The sequence below is a fragment of the Trachemys scripta genome, chromosome 1, assembly GCF_013100865.1.
Source record: "Trachemys scripta elegans isolate TJP31775 chromosome 1, CAS_Tse_1.0, whole genome shotgun sequence".
NCBI classification, from domain to species: domain Eukaryota; kingdom Metazoa; phylum Chordata; order Testudines; family Emydidae; genus Trachemys; species Trachemys scripta.
The window spans coordinates 4,667,943-4,684,836 of NC_048298.1; the positions used below are offsets into that span (position 1 = coordinate 4,667,943).

The window sequence follows — 16,894 nt, forward strand, 5'->3', positions numbered from 1 at the left end:
CACACCCAAACTGCTGCAGCTGGCCCAGGGGCTGCCCGACTGCTCAGGCAGCCCCTCAGCCAGCCGCACTGGCTGCTGCAAAAGTCACGGAAAGTCACCGAATCTGTGACCGGCGTGACAGACGCACAGCCTTAACAATAACCTGTCACAACAAATGTGGGTGGGGGCAGGAGCGCTGGAACGGGGGGGGCCAAGGGGCCATGGCCCATCCACTCTTCGCCCTGGGCCCAGCCCCCTGCCCTTTTTTTCCCCCCCAAGGGTAAGAGCAGCCCCTGGAGCTGTGGGGAGCTGCAGACCCTCCACCTGCCCCAGAGCAGCCCCCGGCCTGTGTCCCAAGCCCCCCTGGCCCAGGGCAGATGGGGGGTCAGTGGCTCCCCAGCTGGGTGTCACCTTGGCCCAGCTCTGGCTTTCGGAGGTGCGGGAGTGTGTCAAAGGAGGCGTGAGCTGTGTGCGGCCAGTCCTGAGTGGCTGGGGCTCGTGCAGAAGGGCGTGCACACCTGGGAGGCAGGGATAAAGGGGAGAGCCGGAGCCCCACCACCTGGGGGCTCTCTTCTCCTCCCCCCGCCACAATTGCTCACCGGGGCACGGCTCCGGCTGTCGGCCCCAGGGTGGCAGCAGCAGCACAGAAGTAAGGGTGGCAATGGGGTGCTAAGTCGGCCGTGAAGAGTGATATCGACGAATCACCCCTAAACGACTCCAGACACACACGGGGGCCCGATCAGATAAGCTGGAGAGCCGCTGCACTAAAAGTTGCCAGGTGCTCAGGTACTGTGGTAACGGGGGGGGATATAAATACGAAAGGTTGTAACAGAGCAGACTACACACAGAGAAGCGTGCGCTGCTCTCGTCCGTGAGGAGCGACCCAGCATCTTTGCCTCTACAGAAGATCCCAGCACCTCTAAGGATCCCCTTGATCTTCAGACGTGAATTCTCACTGCTCCCCCGCTGCCGTGGGTCCGTATCGTCCCCGTTTCGCAGAGCAGGGGAACCGAAGCACAGAGCTAGCGAGCGAATGGCCCATGGTTACGCAACGAGTCGGGGGCCGTCGGGAACGGAAGCCAGACGTGCATCACTAGCGCGTCCCTACTGGCTATTGACTGAGAGCCTGCCAATGCTTGAAACCCCAGAACCACTGCTGCCTGCAGAGGGCTTGTCTGTGGGGTTTTCTCTGAGATGAAGCTGACAGGTTCTGTGACATACGCGTGTGCTTTGCAGCTGGCGTTCCTGCAGCCTTGGGTTCCCTACACAACGAGCGAAGGGAGGGATCACGAGAGCGGTGGCTGACTCTGCCTGGCTGGGCTATTTCCCAATGTCCCATGAGTTGGCTGTGTCCAGCAGGAACAATAGGTAGGGTGGTCGCTGCCGCGTCCCCAGAACACCGGACGTGCCTGTACTTCCGGGACAGGCGTGGGCCTGCCCCTGCTGGCATGACCTCACACACACGCAGTGCATGAGGTGGTGCTGCCCAGAGGAAGCCATTTTGAAAAGCGTGCCCTTCCGCCAGCACGACCGCCCGCACCCGGTGCATGCGAGGTCATGCCAGCGGGGAGGTGGAGTGGCATGCCCTTCAAAATGGTGTCCCCCATCCATGATACCGGACAAAACCACGTCTGGTTTAGTCTCGTACCGGACGGGGGACAAAAGAGAACTGTCTGGCTTAAAACCAGACAAGTGGCCTCCCTGACAACGTCGTCCATCTGAAGGAAGGTGCTGAGAACTGGTCTAGTGCCCAGAAAAGTCCGTGTGCGTCTCCAGCACGCCAGTGATTCTGGACACTATTCCACTTGGCTTCCTTCCACCTGCTTCCACGCCATCCCTGTAGTATCCGAGAGAGGCTGGAACAGGATCCGTGAGGGATCCTAGGGATGGGGGTTCCACGACCACCACTCCCAAGAGGAGGAGGAGGGTGGTGGTGGTCGGGGACTCCCTCCTCAGGGGGACTGAGTCATCTATCTGCCGCCCTGACCAGGAAAACCGAGAGGTCTGCTGCTTGCCAGGAGCTAGGATACACGATGTGACGGAGAAACTGCCGAGACTCATCAAGCCCTCGGATCGCTACCCCTTCCTGCTTCTCCACGTGGGCACCAATGATACTGCCAAGAATGACCTTGAGCGGATCACTGCAGACTACGTGGCTCTGGGAAGAAGGATAAAGGAGTTTGAGGCGCAAGTGGTGTTCTCGTCCATCCTCCCTGTGCAAGGAAAAGGCCGGGGTAGAGACCGTCGAATCGTGGAAGTCAACGAATGGCTACGCAGGTGGTGTCGGAGAGAAGGCTTTGGATTCTTCGACCATGGGATGGTGTTCCAAGAAGGAGTGCTAGGCAGAGACGGGCTTCACCTAACGAAGAGAGGGAAGAGCATCTTCGCCAGCAGGCTGGCTAACCTAGTGAGGAGGGCTTTAAACTAGGTTCACCGGGGGAAGGAGACCAAAGCCCTGAGGTAAGTGGGGAAATGGGATCCTGGGAGGAAGCACAAGCAGGAGAGCGCAACAGGGGAGGACTCCTGTCTCATGCTGAGAAAGAGGGACGATCATTGAGTTATCTTAAGTGCCTATACACAAATGCAAGAAGCCTGGGAAACAAGCAGGGAGAACTGGAAGTCCTGGCACAGTCAGGGAACTATGATGTGATTGGAATAACAGAAACTTGGTGGGATAACTCACATGACTGGAGTACTGTCATGGATGGATAGAAACTGTTCAGGAAGGACAGGCAGGGCAGACAAGGTGGGGGAGTTGCGTTGTATGTAAGAGAGGAGTATGACTGCTCAGAGCTCCGGTATGAAACTGCAGAAAAACCTGAGAGTCTCTGGATAAAGTTGAGAAGTGTGAGCAACAAGGGTGATGTCGTGGTTGGAGTCTGCTATAGACCACCAGACCAGGGGGATGAGGTGGACGAGGCTTTCTTCTGGCAACTAGCAGAAGTTGCTAGATCACAGGCCCTGGTTCTCATGGGAGACTTTAATCACCCTGATATCTGCTGGGAGAGCAATACAGCGGTGCACAGGCAATCCAGGAAATTTTTGGAAAGCGTAGGGGACAATTTCCTGGTGCAAGTGCTGGAGGAACCAACTAGGGGCAAAGCTTTTCTTGACCTGCTGCTCACAAACAGGGAAGAACTAGTAGGGGAAGCAAAAGTGGATGGGAACCTGGGAGGCAGTGACCATGAGATGGTCGAGTTCAGGATCCTGACACAAGGAAGAAAGGAGAGCAGCAGAATATGGACCCTGGACTTCAGAAAAGCAGACTTTGACTCCCTCAGGGAACAGATGGGCAGGATCCCCTGGGAGAATAACATGAAGGGCAAAGGGGTCCAGGAGAGCTGGCTGTATTTTAAAGAATCCTTATTGAGGTTGCAGGAACAAACCATCCCGATGAGTAGAAAGAATAGTAAATATGGCAGGCGACCAGCTTGGCTAAACAGTGAAATCCTTGCTGATCTTAAATGCAAAAAAGAGGCTTATAAGAAGTGGAAGATTGGACAAATGACCAGGGAGGAGTATAAAAATATTGCTCAGGCGTGCAGGAGTGAAATCAGGAAGGCCAAATCACACTTGGAGTTGCAGTTAGCAAGAGATGTTAAGAGTAACAAGAAGGGTTTCTTCAGGTATGTTAGCAACAAGAAGAAAATCAAGGAAAGTGTGGGCCCCTTACTGAATGAGGGAGGTAACCTAGTGACCGAGGATGTGGAAAAAGCTAATGTACTCAATGATTTTTTTGCCTCTGTCTTCACGCACAAGGTCAGCTCCCAGATTGCTGCACTGGGCAGTACAGCATGGGGAGAAGGTGACCAGCCCTCTGTGGAGAAAGAAGTGGTTCGGGACTATTTAGAAAAACTGGACGTGCACAAGTCCATGGGGCCGGATGCGCTGCATCCGAGGGTGCTAAAGGAGTTGGCGGGTGAGATTGCAGAGCCATTAGCCATTATTTTTGAAAACTCATGGCGATCGGGGGAGGTCCCAGATGACTGGAAAAAGGCTAATGTAGTGCCCATCTTTAAAAAAGGGAAGAAGGAGGATCCGGGGAACTACAGGCCAGTCAGCCTCACCTCAGTCCCTGGAAAAATTATGGAGCAGGTCCTCAAGGAATCAATTATGAAACATTTAGAGGAGAGGAAAGTGATCAGGAACAGTCAGCATGGATTCACGAAGGGGAAGTCGTGCCTGACTAACCTAATTGCCTTCTATGATGAGATAACTGGCTCTGTGGATGAGGGGAAAGCAGTGGATGTGTTATTTCTTGACTTTAGCAAAGCTTTTGATACGGTCTCCCACAGTATTCTTGCCACCAAGTTAAAGAAGTATGGGCTGGATGAATGGACTGTAAGGTGGATAGAAAGCTGGCTAGATCGTCGGGCTCAACGGGTAGTGATCAATGGCTCCATGTCTAGTTGGCAGCCGGTTTCAAGTGGAGTGCCCCAAGGGTCGGTCCTGGGGCCGGTTTTGTTTAATATCTTTATTAATGATCTGGAGGATGGTGTGGACTGCACTCTCAGCAAGTTTGCAGATGACACTAAACTAGGAGGCGTGGTAGATACACTAGAGGGTAGGGATCAGATACAGAGGGACCTAGACAAATTAGAGGATTGGGCAGAAAAAAACCTGATGAGGTTCAACAAGGACAAGTGCAGAGTCCTGCACTTAGGACGGAAGAATCCCATGCACTGCTACAGACTAGGGACCGAATGGCTAGGTAGCAGTTCTGCTGAAAAGGACCTAGGGGTCACAGTGGACGAGAAGCTGGATATGAGTCAACAGTGTGCTCTTGTTGCCAAGAAGGCTAACGGCATTTTGGGCTGTATAAGTAGGGGCATTGCCAGCAGATCGAGGAACGTGATCGTTCCCCTTTATTCGACATTGGTGAGGCCTCATCTGGAATACTGTGTCCAGTTTTGGGCCCCACACTACAAGAAGGATGTGGAAAAATTGGAAAGAGTCCAGCGGAGGGCAACAAAAATGATTAGGGGTCTGGAGCACATGACTTATGAGGAGAGGCTGAGAGAACTGGGATTGTTTAGTCTCCAGAAGAGAAGAATGAGGGGGGATTTGATAGCAGCCTTCAACTACCTGAAGGGGGGTTCCAAAGAGGATGGAGCTCGGCTGTTCTCAGTGGTGGCAGATGACAGAACAAGGAGCAATGGTCTCAAGTTGCAGTGGGGGAGGTCCAGGTTGGATATCAGGAAAAACTATTTCACTAGGAGGGTGGTGAAACACTGGAATGCGTTACCTAGGGAGGTGGTGGAGTCTCCTTCCTTGGAGGTTTTTAAGGCCCGGCTTGACAAAGCCCTGGCTGAGATGATTTAGCTGGGAATTGGTCCTGCTTTGAGCAGGGGGTTGGACTAGATGACCTCTTGAGGTCCCTTCCAACTCTGATATTCTATGATTCTATGATTCTAAGATCCTGACTCATTCTCCTCTCTTGTTTCCAGTGCAGGGCAAGAGATGGCCGGAGCTGGACCAGGCTCAGCAGAAGGCCTATGTGATGCGGTTGCTGGACGGGCTGGAGGTGGTCGACAGGGACAAGAGACTGAAAGCAGCACGAGCTGTCCTTTATTTGGCACAAGGTAACTGCCTGGGCCCAGCAGACGGTGCTGCGCCAGGTGGCATGGGCATTGTGAGTTTACTCGGAAAGGTTGGTCGCTCTTAAGGCGAGGAGGAATTGTTTGCTTCCCCCGGCTGGATGGGGCGACTCTCCAAGCCCTGCATTGTCTAAATGCTTCGTTCTCGTCAAGCTGGGGTGTAAATCCGCCTGGTGCTTGCCTGCCACGCACTGTGTCCTTGTGGACCCGGCTACTGGACACTAAAAGTTCCTACGTGTGCTTTGATCTGTCCCGCATTGAGATGGGAGTAGATCAAAGCCCACTCGGAAACTGGGAGTTCATGACAGCAGGGGCTACACGGACACTTAGTGTGCGGCAGGCTAACGCGGGGTAGATTTCACCCCAGTTGGATGCAAATGGCATCTTCATTTACATAGGCCCTTACGACATTTCTGCATTGCCCGTCACCGTGGTATGCTAGTGCCGGCCGGAGGCTGTCGTGCATCCAGACGCAGGGCTAATGTCATCGTTAAGAAACGACTCTTAGGAGACTGACTGGTTCATGGGCTTGGGAATAGAAACTGAAGACTTTAATCTCTAGATCTGGATGCTGCCAGGTACTCGGCACCTAGGTTCTGTAGCAATGGGGCATTAGAAACGCCTAGTATGGAGGTTGCTGGAATAACTTAGTCCCTGCCGACCTGGGCTGGATTTATCACCTGCAGGCTGCTTGGTCGGCTTGAAAAGAGTCCCAGAGGAGACCCTTTATGATCGCGATTTACAGCAGGGTCCCTCATTGCCCAGCTGGGTGGGTCCTCACCAAGCATCTCCCATTCCCTCACACTTGGCTTCTCCCTCTCCCCTTCCTTCCTGTGTTTCCTTCTGCTCTTCCTCCTCCGTTTTCATGTTGTGCAGGTCAGCCAGGGGGTAACTGGATATTGTCAGCCAGATCTTCGGCACCCAGAGACCCTCACTTTCTGAGTCAATTTCTCTTCCCCTCCTCCCAAATTGTGACCTACCTTAGGCCAAATGGAAACTGGAAGTGTTTGCCCGTCGTCGTTTGCCCCTGTTGAGGGAGGTTTCTTTGACTGGGCATTGGCTGTTCCTGCACATGGATGTATTGTTGTGCGGTTATTTAAAGTCAGCCATCTGGTGAAGGAGGACAGAGTGGGGTGAGGGGTTGGTTCTCAGTGCAGTTCCTGGTGGATTGTTGTCAATCAGAAAGGCCGTCACCACGTTAGGCTCAGAAGGGACCAGATCATGTAGTCTGACCTCTCCCATCGTACAGGGCACCAGCACCAGCCAGCACCCGGGCATCAAACTCAACAAGTGAAGCCAAACCAAAGTATTACAGCCCTCAGGAGACTAAACTGAAGTGTGTCCAAGCGGCGAGCAGGAGGGACCGAGGTGCACCGGTGCCCAAGGCCCTGTAATGGCAGGGAATTGATTTCATGAGTCAGACCCAGATGATTCTGGCAAGCAACCCGCACCCACTGCTGCAGAGAAAGGCGAACCCCCACCACCACCCCCAAGGCCAGTTTCACTTGGGGGAAATTCCCTCCCAACCCCGCATATGGTGATCGGTTAGACCCTGAGCATGTTGGTTCCAGAATTGGAGAGAAACCAGTGGTTGAATGGGGATCTGAGCCCAAACTCCCTTCTCACTCCGATAAGTGGTCCCTCCATGTTGGGATGGAGGAAGCTTGCATGGTTGGTGCACCTGTTCGCCGTACTCCGGTCCTGCCAGCCCTGGTACCTTTCACCAGCACTAACTTCACTTCACTTCACACGGTTTGCTCCATCGGCCTCTTTGTTCCCCCAGGTGTATTTGGCGAGTGTGACATGGAAGCGGAGGTCCTGCATTGGTCTCGGCACAATAACTTCCTGTTGTACCAGATGGGGACTTTCTCCGCCTTCCTGGAGCTGCTGAACATGGAGATAGAGTGAGAGGGTTTAGCGTTCTCTGATCTGCTCTCGTCTTTGTAACGCATACGTCCGCGGGATGTCCCTGTTTGGTTCTGGCTCCTTGCTAATGGCCGTAACTGGAGTTTTGGTGGGGAGGCGGGGTTGAACAAAGGTGGTCTAATCACCAGAGCAGGTGTGTGTGTGTGTGTGAGAGAGAGAGAGAGAGAGAGAGATGGTTTAGTGTAGAAAGGACAATGTAGGGGTGGTTGTGGAATCTCTGTCACTGGAGGGTTTTAAGAACAAGTTAGACAAACACCTGTCAGGGATGGTCTTGAGTGCAGGGGACTGGACTACATGACCTACTGCGGTCCCTTCCAGTCCTACACGTCTATGATTCTATGGCTATTCATAGCGTACCTGGGCCCTAGATGTGGCCTTGTCGGGTCTGAGTGGTGGAGTCTCTCTCCATCCGGAGCAGCCACTGACTGACTGGAGATTTGACCACCAACTCCTGTCCTCCTCTTTCTTCATTGCAGCAACAGCCAGGCTTGCAGCAGCGCCCTGAGGAAACCAGCCATCTCCTTAGCGGATAGCACGGAGCTCAGGTGACCTGTCTTTTCACCCCGTGTCCTCCATTCTAGAACCTGCCCGCCCGCCCTGGAGCAGGACGTGAGATGGGAAAGAGCTGTCAGGTCAGCGGGCACACCCAGCCCGTTTGTCCACTGCCTTGGCCAAAGCACCAGGGAAATCACCAGGCTTATTCTTCAGGCTAAGTTCAGCGAGGGTGTCTGGTGGCCCTGGGGCAGCTGCCCTGCAGAGAGAGGCGAGTGGTTTCAGCTCTCTGGGCCAGTGGAGTCTGGCATTGCTATTGAAGCTGCATGTTCAGCTCCTGGGAGGAAAGGGGATGAAACATCAAGTCGTCTTATGGCCCCTACTCCCTCTCTGGCCTTGGAGGGGCATTGTTGGACTCCCCAGAAGACTGTAGCAAGCCCTTTGCTGTGGGGAGGGTTGTCTGGATATGTGGTATTTGAAGGAATAGGTGGGGAGACATGATCAAAGTGAGGGGGGCCAGGGACAGGGGGGTAAACCCATCATCCAAGGGGGAAGCAGTATCTCCGCTGAGAAAATGCAGTATATTTTAGTTGTTCCTTTCTGTCACTTTGCTGACCCCGTGGGCGTCGCCCTAACGCGGCGGGTCCCACAAGCATCCGCCGCTTGCACCCCGAGCAATTGCAGTGCGGTGGGATGGAAGGTCCAGCTTTGGAGATCTGCAGGCTCCGGCTCAGGGGGGCAGATTGTACAACAGTCTGGATTGTAACGTAGGCGAAAGTCACTGGCTTGTTCCAGGAAAACCCCAGACTTTCTCCCCTCCTCTTGGACCTGCCTTGGGCAGGATGGAGAGGCTGGGATTCCCCCCCACAAGCCCTACAGGCAGGGGCGACCTGTAGAGGAAATGGGCCGTGGGTGGCCGTGCGACCTGCCTGTCTTGACACCTTCTCTCCAGGGTGCTGCTGAGCGTCCTGTACCTGATGGTGGAGAACATCCGTGTGGAGGCGGAGGCTGACCCGCCCGAGTGGCAGAGCTCCCGGGAGACCTTCAGGACGGAGCTGAGTGAGTAGCTGGCCACCCTCCAAAGCGCAGTTTCTCTCTCACGCACAACCACGTCTGAGGGGGTGCAGCCCGCTCCGCCGTCCTGCTGCAACGGCCTCGGAGTGGTAGCTGTAAAACCAGAGGGAACAAACCACCAGCAAATGTAGTGGGATCCCCCTTATTCCACCAGCCCGAGGTCAAACCAAGTTTGGGCTAAGACTGTGGAGACTCTAGTGGTGGTGGTGGTGGGGGGGGGGGATTGTTGGGGGCTGGTTGCTGTCGGCACGTTGGCGAATAGAGTCCCTGCACGACGTGCTAATAAACTCGCTCCAGTGGCGAGAGGGTGCGGGACGGGGGAGATTCTCTTTATTCCAAGCTTGTTTGGTTTCGGTCCCTTCCCTCGCAGGTTTTCCCGTGCACAGCGAAGAGCCGTTTGCTCTGTTGCTCTTCACCATGGTGGCCAAGTTCTGCAGTGGACACGCCCCCCACTTCCCCATGAAGAAGGTCCTGCTCCTGTTGTGGAAGGTGCTTCTGGTGAGTGCGATCCTTTTGCTTCCCAAGAGTCTCCTGAATTGGGGAGGGACTTGTATATTGGGAGGCTGCCGCCTGGGCTCCTTTTGCTAATTAATTCAGCCTTGTAGACGTCCCAGCATCGAAGTCTCATCGTCACTTAAAACACGTTTAAGGCTAGGTTGAAAAAGGCACTAGACAATAGACAAGAGAAAGCAACTGGTCCTAGGGGATCTCCTGGTTTGAGTTACTTTCACCACCAGCTTTTGTAACACCGAAACTTCTGAGCGAGAAGGATCTGTGTATGCCTAGCACACAACAGCCCCAGGATCTGCACTGGGAGTTTATAAATTATAAAGCTCGCTGGGGTCACTGGATGAAGGGATGCGCCGGATGTGACATCTGAGCTTAGTGAAGCATTGGTCATAGCGTCTCAGGAAATCTTACTTGAGAAATTAATTCAGGTTGGCTTGGGGACGAAGAGCACAATTTGAAATGCAAACTGGTCGAAGAATCAGACGTGCAAGATTTTTGTGAGAGTTAAATGTGGGCTGGAGAAGATTGTAAGAGTGGGGTACCGCAGGGGTTCGTGTTAGGTCAGGGCTCATTAAATACCATCCATAAATATCTGGAAGAGGGAGTAAGTGACGTGTTACCCGAAAGGATATGGAAATGCTGGGGAGGCTGGAGGCAACACAGCATCTCGAAATCTGGATGAGAAATGACAACGTGAAATTGAATCTCAAAAAAGATATACTGGCACTAGAAAAGGTTCAGAGAAGGGCAACTAAAATGATTAGGGGTTTGGAATGGGTCCCATATGAGGAGAGATTAAAGAGGCTAGGACTTTTCAGCTTGGAAAAGAGGAGACTATGGGGGGATATGATAGAGGTATATAAAATCATGAATGATGTGGAGAAAGTAGATAAGGAAAAGTTATTTACATATTCCCATAATACAAGAACTAGGGGCTACCAAATGAAATTAATGGGCAGCAGGTTTAAAACGAATAAAAGGAAGTTCTTCACACAGTGTACAATTAACCTGTGGAACTCCTTGCCTGAGGAGGTTGTGAAGACTAGGACTATAACAGGGTTTAAAAGAGAACTGGATAAATTCATGGAGTTTAAGACCATTAATGGCTATTAGCCAGGATGGGTAAGGAATAGTGTCCCTAGCCTCTGTTTGTCAGAGGATGGAGATGGATGGCAGGAGAGAGATCACTTGATCATTACCTGTTAAGTTCACTCCCTCTAGGGCACCTGACATTGGCCACTGTTGGAAGACAGGATACTGGGCTGGATGGACCTTTGGTCTGACCCGGTACGGCCGTTCTTATGTTATGTTCTTAGAATGTGGAAAAACATCCGTGGGAAAGTAATTTGGAAACACCCTTAATGAAATGAGAGGAAAATGCCTGGGAAGCAGCAATGCTCCTATTTCATTTTCTAGGCCCCGAAGGGACCGTTAAGATCAGCTAGTCTGGGCTGTATAACGCTGGCCGGAGAGTTTCCTCCAGCGGTGTTGGAAGGTCACTGGGGATGATCGTGGGCAGCAGATTAGACGTGGCTTTGCAGCTTGATCGGGAAACGAAAAAGGCCCTGCTGCGAGCTTTGGCTTTGGAGCCAGGAGGAAATAGTCCTCGGCTTGCACGGCTGCTCCTGGATGATCTTCCTAGGAGAGCGAAGATCTAGTTACGACAGTTAAGGGTGGGCACAAGCCTCCAAGTATTTGCAGGGTGCAAACCCCAAAGAGAGAAGAGAATTGAGGGAAGCCCAAGAGGAGCTGATGCTACGTCTACACTGCGCGCAAGGGGGGTGATTCCCCTGCGTTTGCGCACACGCTGGAGGTCGGTGTCCTTACGCCAGTGTAGCTGCACTAGCCTGGGAAGCGGCCGCAGAGGCCAGGCTGAGCTGTGCTGAGAACATCCCGGCTGGTTTCCGGGGGGGTGTGAGGAACGGCTCATTTTCCCTTCTTTCTCTTCTCCCCCCGGCCTGCTGGCCCGCAGTTCACCCTGGGGGGATTCGAGGCCCTCCAGGCCATGAAAATGAAGAAGCGGGAGGAGCTGGGCCTGCCACCTCTCCCGGAGGACAGCATCCAAGTCATGCGGCGCATGCGGGCTGCGTCGCCTCCCACCTACACCATTGAACTCCTGGACCAGCAGTCGTCGAAACGCGGGCACCGGAGCAGGCGGGTAAGAGCTAGCGAGGCAGCGCGTGGCGTGGTGTGGGGTTCCTCCAGAAGGGAACTTCCGTCCGACAGACGAGGCTGCGTTCAGTAGTGCCCTTCTCTTTGCCTGGTTCCCAGCGAGGGGTTGCCAGTCATGTCCTGGAGATGGCATGTTTGATTCCCTATTAAGAAAGGGAGAGCACATCCCAGACATCTAATCCCCAGCTACGAGGAGCGAAGCCCGACGTACTGAACTACTGACCGCAAACCGGGGCTCTCCTCCAGTTGAGCTGATGCATTATGCTCAGTGGTTCCAAAGTTTGCAGGAAAAAAGTTGGATTCAAAGGGGGCAGGATACCTTCCGCCACTTCCTCTGGGGCGGGTAGCAAATCCAGCAGCCAGGGGCTCCATTTTGAAGGTTGCTTCGTCCAGGCTGAGATGCCAAATAGAGACGAGGCCAAAGGAGGGACTTCCTTGCTCAAGAGAAATTTCAGTATTCAGCCCACACAGCTTCCTGACCCCTAGGGAAGTGGAGCCTGAGGGTTTGTAAAATCCTTCCTCCTCCCCACTGATTTCTGCCCTGTTTCCACGTGTGACAGCCCCTGGTGAAGCAAGACAGCCTGGACATCTATAACGAGAGGGACCCTTTCAAGAACGATGAGGCTGGAGTGGATGAAGAGGAAAGTGACGACGTAGACAGCGGGATTGAGGGGGAGCTGGACCTGATGGAGCGGGATGCGATCATCCAGGCTGGACCAGCTCAGCGCCCACCCATCGAGCGGGTGTCCTTCCCCAAAGGGCTTCCATGGGCACCCAAAGTCAGGTAGAGCCGTCTCGTTTCATTGCCCTCCGTCCCTTCCCCAACTCCCCTTACGTTGCAGTGAGTCATGAGTGGAATGCTTGCCTGCTACCTGTTGGACTGAAAAGACTTCACTGTTTTCCCTACGTGGCCTGTCTCCCACCTTTGGCTGGGATCTCCCAAGACTTTACGAGCCAAGTATGGTCAAATCAGATCAATAGTGGGGTGGGAGGCCGGCCACCGTGGAAATCCCAGGTGTTGCAGGAAGTAGGGTTGGTTCTTCTGTAGTACTCCATGTCCTTCTTACGCATCGGGGATGAAGGTCAGCATTACTAGCCAGTATTGATAGTCCAGAGCTGGGTACTTCCCCGGTTGTGGCCTTAGGGAACTAGTCTTGAGAGCTGTTCAATGAAATCACCTCTCGCTAGTTACGTAGCGAGTCTTTTACCTGCCTGAATGGTGAGCATCCTCCAGTGGCTTCACTCTGATCTGGGAGCTCGGAGAACCTCCGTTGTAGGTCTGGGGTGGGTAGGGAGACCAGATGTCCTGATTTTATAGGAACAGTCCCGATTTTGGGGTCTTTTTTTTATATAGGCTCCTATTATCCCCCACCCCCGTCCCTATTTTTCACACTTGATGTCTGGTCACCCTAGGGGTGGAGGACATGCCTCTTCCTAGAGCTCAGAGGGGTAGCTGTGTTAGTCTGTATCAGCAAAAACAACGCGGAGTCCTTGTGGCACCTTAGAGACTAACAAGTTTATTTGGGCATAAGCTTTTGTGGGCTAGAACCCACTTCATCAGATGCATGGAGTGGAAAATACAGTAGCGGGTATATATATACATAGTACATGAAAAGATGGGAGTTGCCTTACCAAGTGATGGGTCAGGCTAATGAGACAATTCAATTAACAGCAGGATACCAAGAGAGGAAAAATCACTTTTGTAGTGGTAATGAGGGTGGCCCATTTCAAACAGTTGACAAGAAGGTGTGAGTAACAGTAGGGGGAAATTAGTATTGGGGAAATTAGTTTTTGTAATGATACTAATCCATGAGCTGTGGCTGAGATCCTGGCCCCACTGAAGTCAACGTGAGATTGGCCATTGACTTTGGTAGAGCCAGGATTTGACCTGGACTTTAAAACGCAGGAGCCCATGTACGTCTCTGGTTTGGGAGCAGTGCAAGGGTTAAAGCGGATCAGCTGGGATAAATGAAGCTGCAGCCAGGCCTGTTCACTGCACTGCTCGTTAAAATGGGCAGGACCCTGTTTCCCATGGAGCTCTGATGTCTGTCTCCGCATATGCAATACTGCGGGGCCCCATGGTTATTCTCTCGCCCTGCAAGTTAAGGGACTTTTCTTTTTTTGGCTGCAAATTCCCCATAGAATATGGAATTCAGCTGGGTTCTTTTTGCCTCTCACAGCTTCACCTGGTAATACAAATTCTCCTGGTGGCATTAAGCTACCAGTTCTAGGGAAGGATGCACAAGGCGGAACAGCACCAGCTTGCTCTCGGACACCTGTAGTGCTCTGTAAGGCCCATGGAGTGGACTGCCGATGGCCCTTGATGACTGCAGGGAGCAGAGCGGCTGAACAAGAAGGGGCTGGTTTTACAGAGTCGCTTTCTCCACTATACCCACGTGTTAAATGACTTCAGGTTTAGAATAAGTCCAGATCATCTCGTTTCTATTGCTCCTGACGGCTAGTTGGCTGGAGCCGTGCAGCCGTTTGCCAGGTGGTAGTAACAACTCCACTAAGCGATGCTGCAGGGTTGGATGTTACATGCTGGGAGTCTGGTGTTTCGTTTCCAAGCAAACGTGATGCTGATAGGACGTGTGTTTTCTCCTCTCTCCCTGGTTGTTTCTCCTGCCGCTCTATCAGACAGAAGGACATTGAGCATTTCCTGGAGGCAAGTAGGAACAAATTCATTGGATTCACCCTCGGACAGTGAGTATTGGGCATCTGGGAGGATAGAGTTGGTTTGGCTTTTGCCAGCAAACAGTCTGTCCCCTGATCTCCTGTCATTGCGACGTTCGCTGGCTGCTGGGAGGTGTTAGCCCTCGGCTTTGGGGAGGCAGCTGGCATACTGAATGCTTAGGAGGCTGCGTGGCCGTTCTCGGTCTGCATCAGGACCACGTTGCAATGTAAAACCATGTTCTAACGGACAGTGCTCGCTCCAAAGAGCTTACGGTCTAATGAAAAACAGAGCCAGTGTGGAGAACCCGACGCTTCGTGCAAGCCAAGGGGTCAGGGTGATAGCTGGCCTGGGTCGTCTTATTCCACAGAGCTGATCGTTTGCGTTATACATTTGCCTTTTGATGGAGGGGGAGGAGAGTGGGGAGGTGGGCGCATAGGGAGTGGGAGGGGCAGTGGGAGTTGTGGCTGGTGCGGATTCCTTAGTCCAGAAAAATACCCGCGTACGTTGTGGCATCAGCGTGGGAAGGGGCTGGAAGCTGCTGGTGCGGCTGTGGAAGGTCTGCCAGGAGAGAGGTCACCTTGGGAACTCCCACAGCTGATTCTGGCTGCGTGGCGATGAAGGTGGCTGAAGCTCGGTCTGGTCCGGGGTGAAAGCGAGGGTGGGGAGGGAGCCGACAAGTCCTGCACTGACCTCTGGTGTCGCTGAGCCATCCGCCAGCTGGGAGCGCGTTGTATCTTGCAGGCATGGGACAGGCCGTGGATGGCCTGAGAGACCTTCAGAGAACCACCAGACACTGCAGGGAGGGATGTTTGGTGGTTCAGTGAGCGCTCTTCTCTCTGGTCAGGAACGAACCTGTGCCCTTTGGAGCAGAGCTGCAAAGCGCTGGCTGCCGACCTTCCCTTTCTGTGTAGCCGTGGTCACAGGGCAGAGTATCAGAGTTCAGGATTTCACCTTGTGCCTTTTGTCGCATGTCCTAGGAGCGTCAGCCCCTCCGGCGGTGCGGAGATGGAGGGAAAAGGGGTGGGTGTTCGTGGCATTTAGACGTTGAGTTCCTGGGACATCTGGGTTTCGTTCGTCTGACAGCAGACTGCCTGTCTTACTTCTGCTCTAAATCCGAAAGGGAAAGTGTCTGTTCCAGATCTCCTTTTCGGGCTTGTATCGATCTTCGTTCTTCCCCTCCCGCAGGGACACGGATACCTTAGTAGGGTTGCCCCGGCCCATCCACGAAAGCGTGAAGACTCTAAAGCAGGTAATGCAGTAGCTCTGTGCCTTAAACGTCTGCGGGACCTTGATATAAGGGATGGCTTGAATTGCTAGAACGCCACTGGTTCTTACACCCGGCAGCACTGGGATGCAGCCATCTCTGGGGTGGGAACTTGGGCATAGTAGGCTCCATAGGTACGGGGGAAATCTTTGGCCAGGATCCCCAATGCGAAAGAGAACGGTTCAGCAGGTGGGAAGTCTGGCTTAGCGTCGCGTGCATGCAAACTTTGCAGCTCTATCTACCTGCCTTGGGAGGCTGACAAACGGAGTCAACCCTATGGGGATTTGAACTTGGTTGCACTAGGGAGCCTAGGTATTCTCACCCTGGACCACTAACCCAGCCTGTGCTTCCCCAATAGAATTCACGTTCCGCCTGAAGCCGCCCCCACGCCCTGTACTTATACCCCAGTTCAAGCACCCCTGGGGAAAAAAAATAGGGGGCGCTCAGCACTCACCAGCTGCAGCTGTTCAGGCGGGGCCCCCAGATCAGCTGTTTGGTGGCTGGCGGGAGGTGCTTGGGGGAGGGGAGACAGCAGTGAGTGATGGGTGGGGTTGGGGGGCCTTGGGGAGGGGCGGAGCATGGGCGGGTAGAGGTGGAGTGGGGGCGGGGCCTTGGGGGAGGGGGCAGAGCATGGGCGGGTAGAGGTGGAATGGGGGCGGGGCCTTGGGGGAGGGGGCAGAGCATGGGTGAGTAGAGGTGGAGTGGGGGCGGGGCCTTGGGGGGTGGAGCATGGGCAGGTACAGGTGGAGTGGGGGCGGGGCCTTGGGGGAGGGGGCGGAGCATGGGTGGGTAGAGGTGGAATGGGGGCGGGGCCTTGGGGAGGGGGCGGAGCATGGGTGGGTAGAGGTGGAGTGGAGGCGGGGCCTTGGGGCGGAGCATGGCAGGAAGGGGCAGGGCCTTGGGGTGGAGTGGGGTTGCAGTACCCACCGGGAAAAAGAAGAAGACGACCAGATACAAGAAACTAAAGAGAAAGATACTCTCCCCCCCAACCCCCCTTTTTCAATCGGCCCTCTGGGTCTCTGTTAACAGTCTGTCCCTGACTGGGGCCTCTGGCTGCTCTCGCAATATAAATAAGTGATGAAGTCGTAGGCTTTGCCATTTGTGGTCATTAAATCTACCCTGGAATCTTTTCCAAGCATTCGGGTTGTTAACCCTGGTGTTAGCCAAACTAAACTCGCCCTGCAGTTGTATTTGGATGATGCGGCA

The 16,894-nt window shown here is 53.8% G+C and overlaps 1 protein-coding gene across 2 annotated transcripts in view; it reads left to right on the forward strand.

The window, feature by feature from the left end:
* STRIP2 (striatin interacting protein 2) overlaps positions 1 to 16,894 on the forward strand; it is a 79,294-nt gene that overhangs the window by 18,574 nt on the left and 43,826 nt on the right. For both annotated transcript variants that reach the window (XM_034763859.1, XM_034763858.1), the window contains exons 4-12: positions 5,427 to 5,561; positions 7,360 to 7,480; positions 7,979 to 8,047; positions 8,947 to 9,053; positions 9,439 to 9,566; positions 11,551 to 11,736; positions 12,311 to 12,534; positions 14,388 to 14,453; positions 15,610 to 15,673. In XM_034763859.1, coding sequence (XP_034619750.1) covers positions 5,427 to 5,561; positions 7,360 to 7,480; positions 7,979 to 8,047; positions 8,947 to 9,053; positions 9,439 to 9,566; positions 11,551 to 11,736; positions 12,311 to 12,534; positions 14,388 to 14,453; positions 15,610 to 15,673 — 1,100 coding nt within the window. The remainder of the gene's footprint in view (positions 1 to 5,426; positions 5,562 to 7,359; positions 7,481 to 7,978; positions 8,048 to 8,946; positions 9,054 to 9,438; positions 9,567 to 11,550; positions 11,737 to 12,310; positions 12,535 to 14,387; positions 14,454 to 15,609; positions 15,674 to 16,894) is intronic.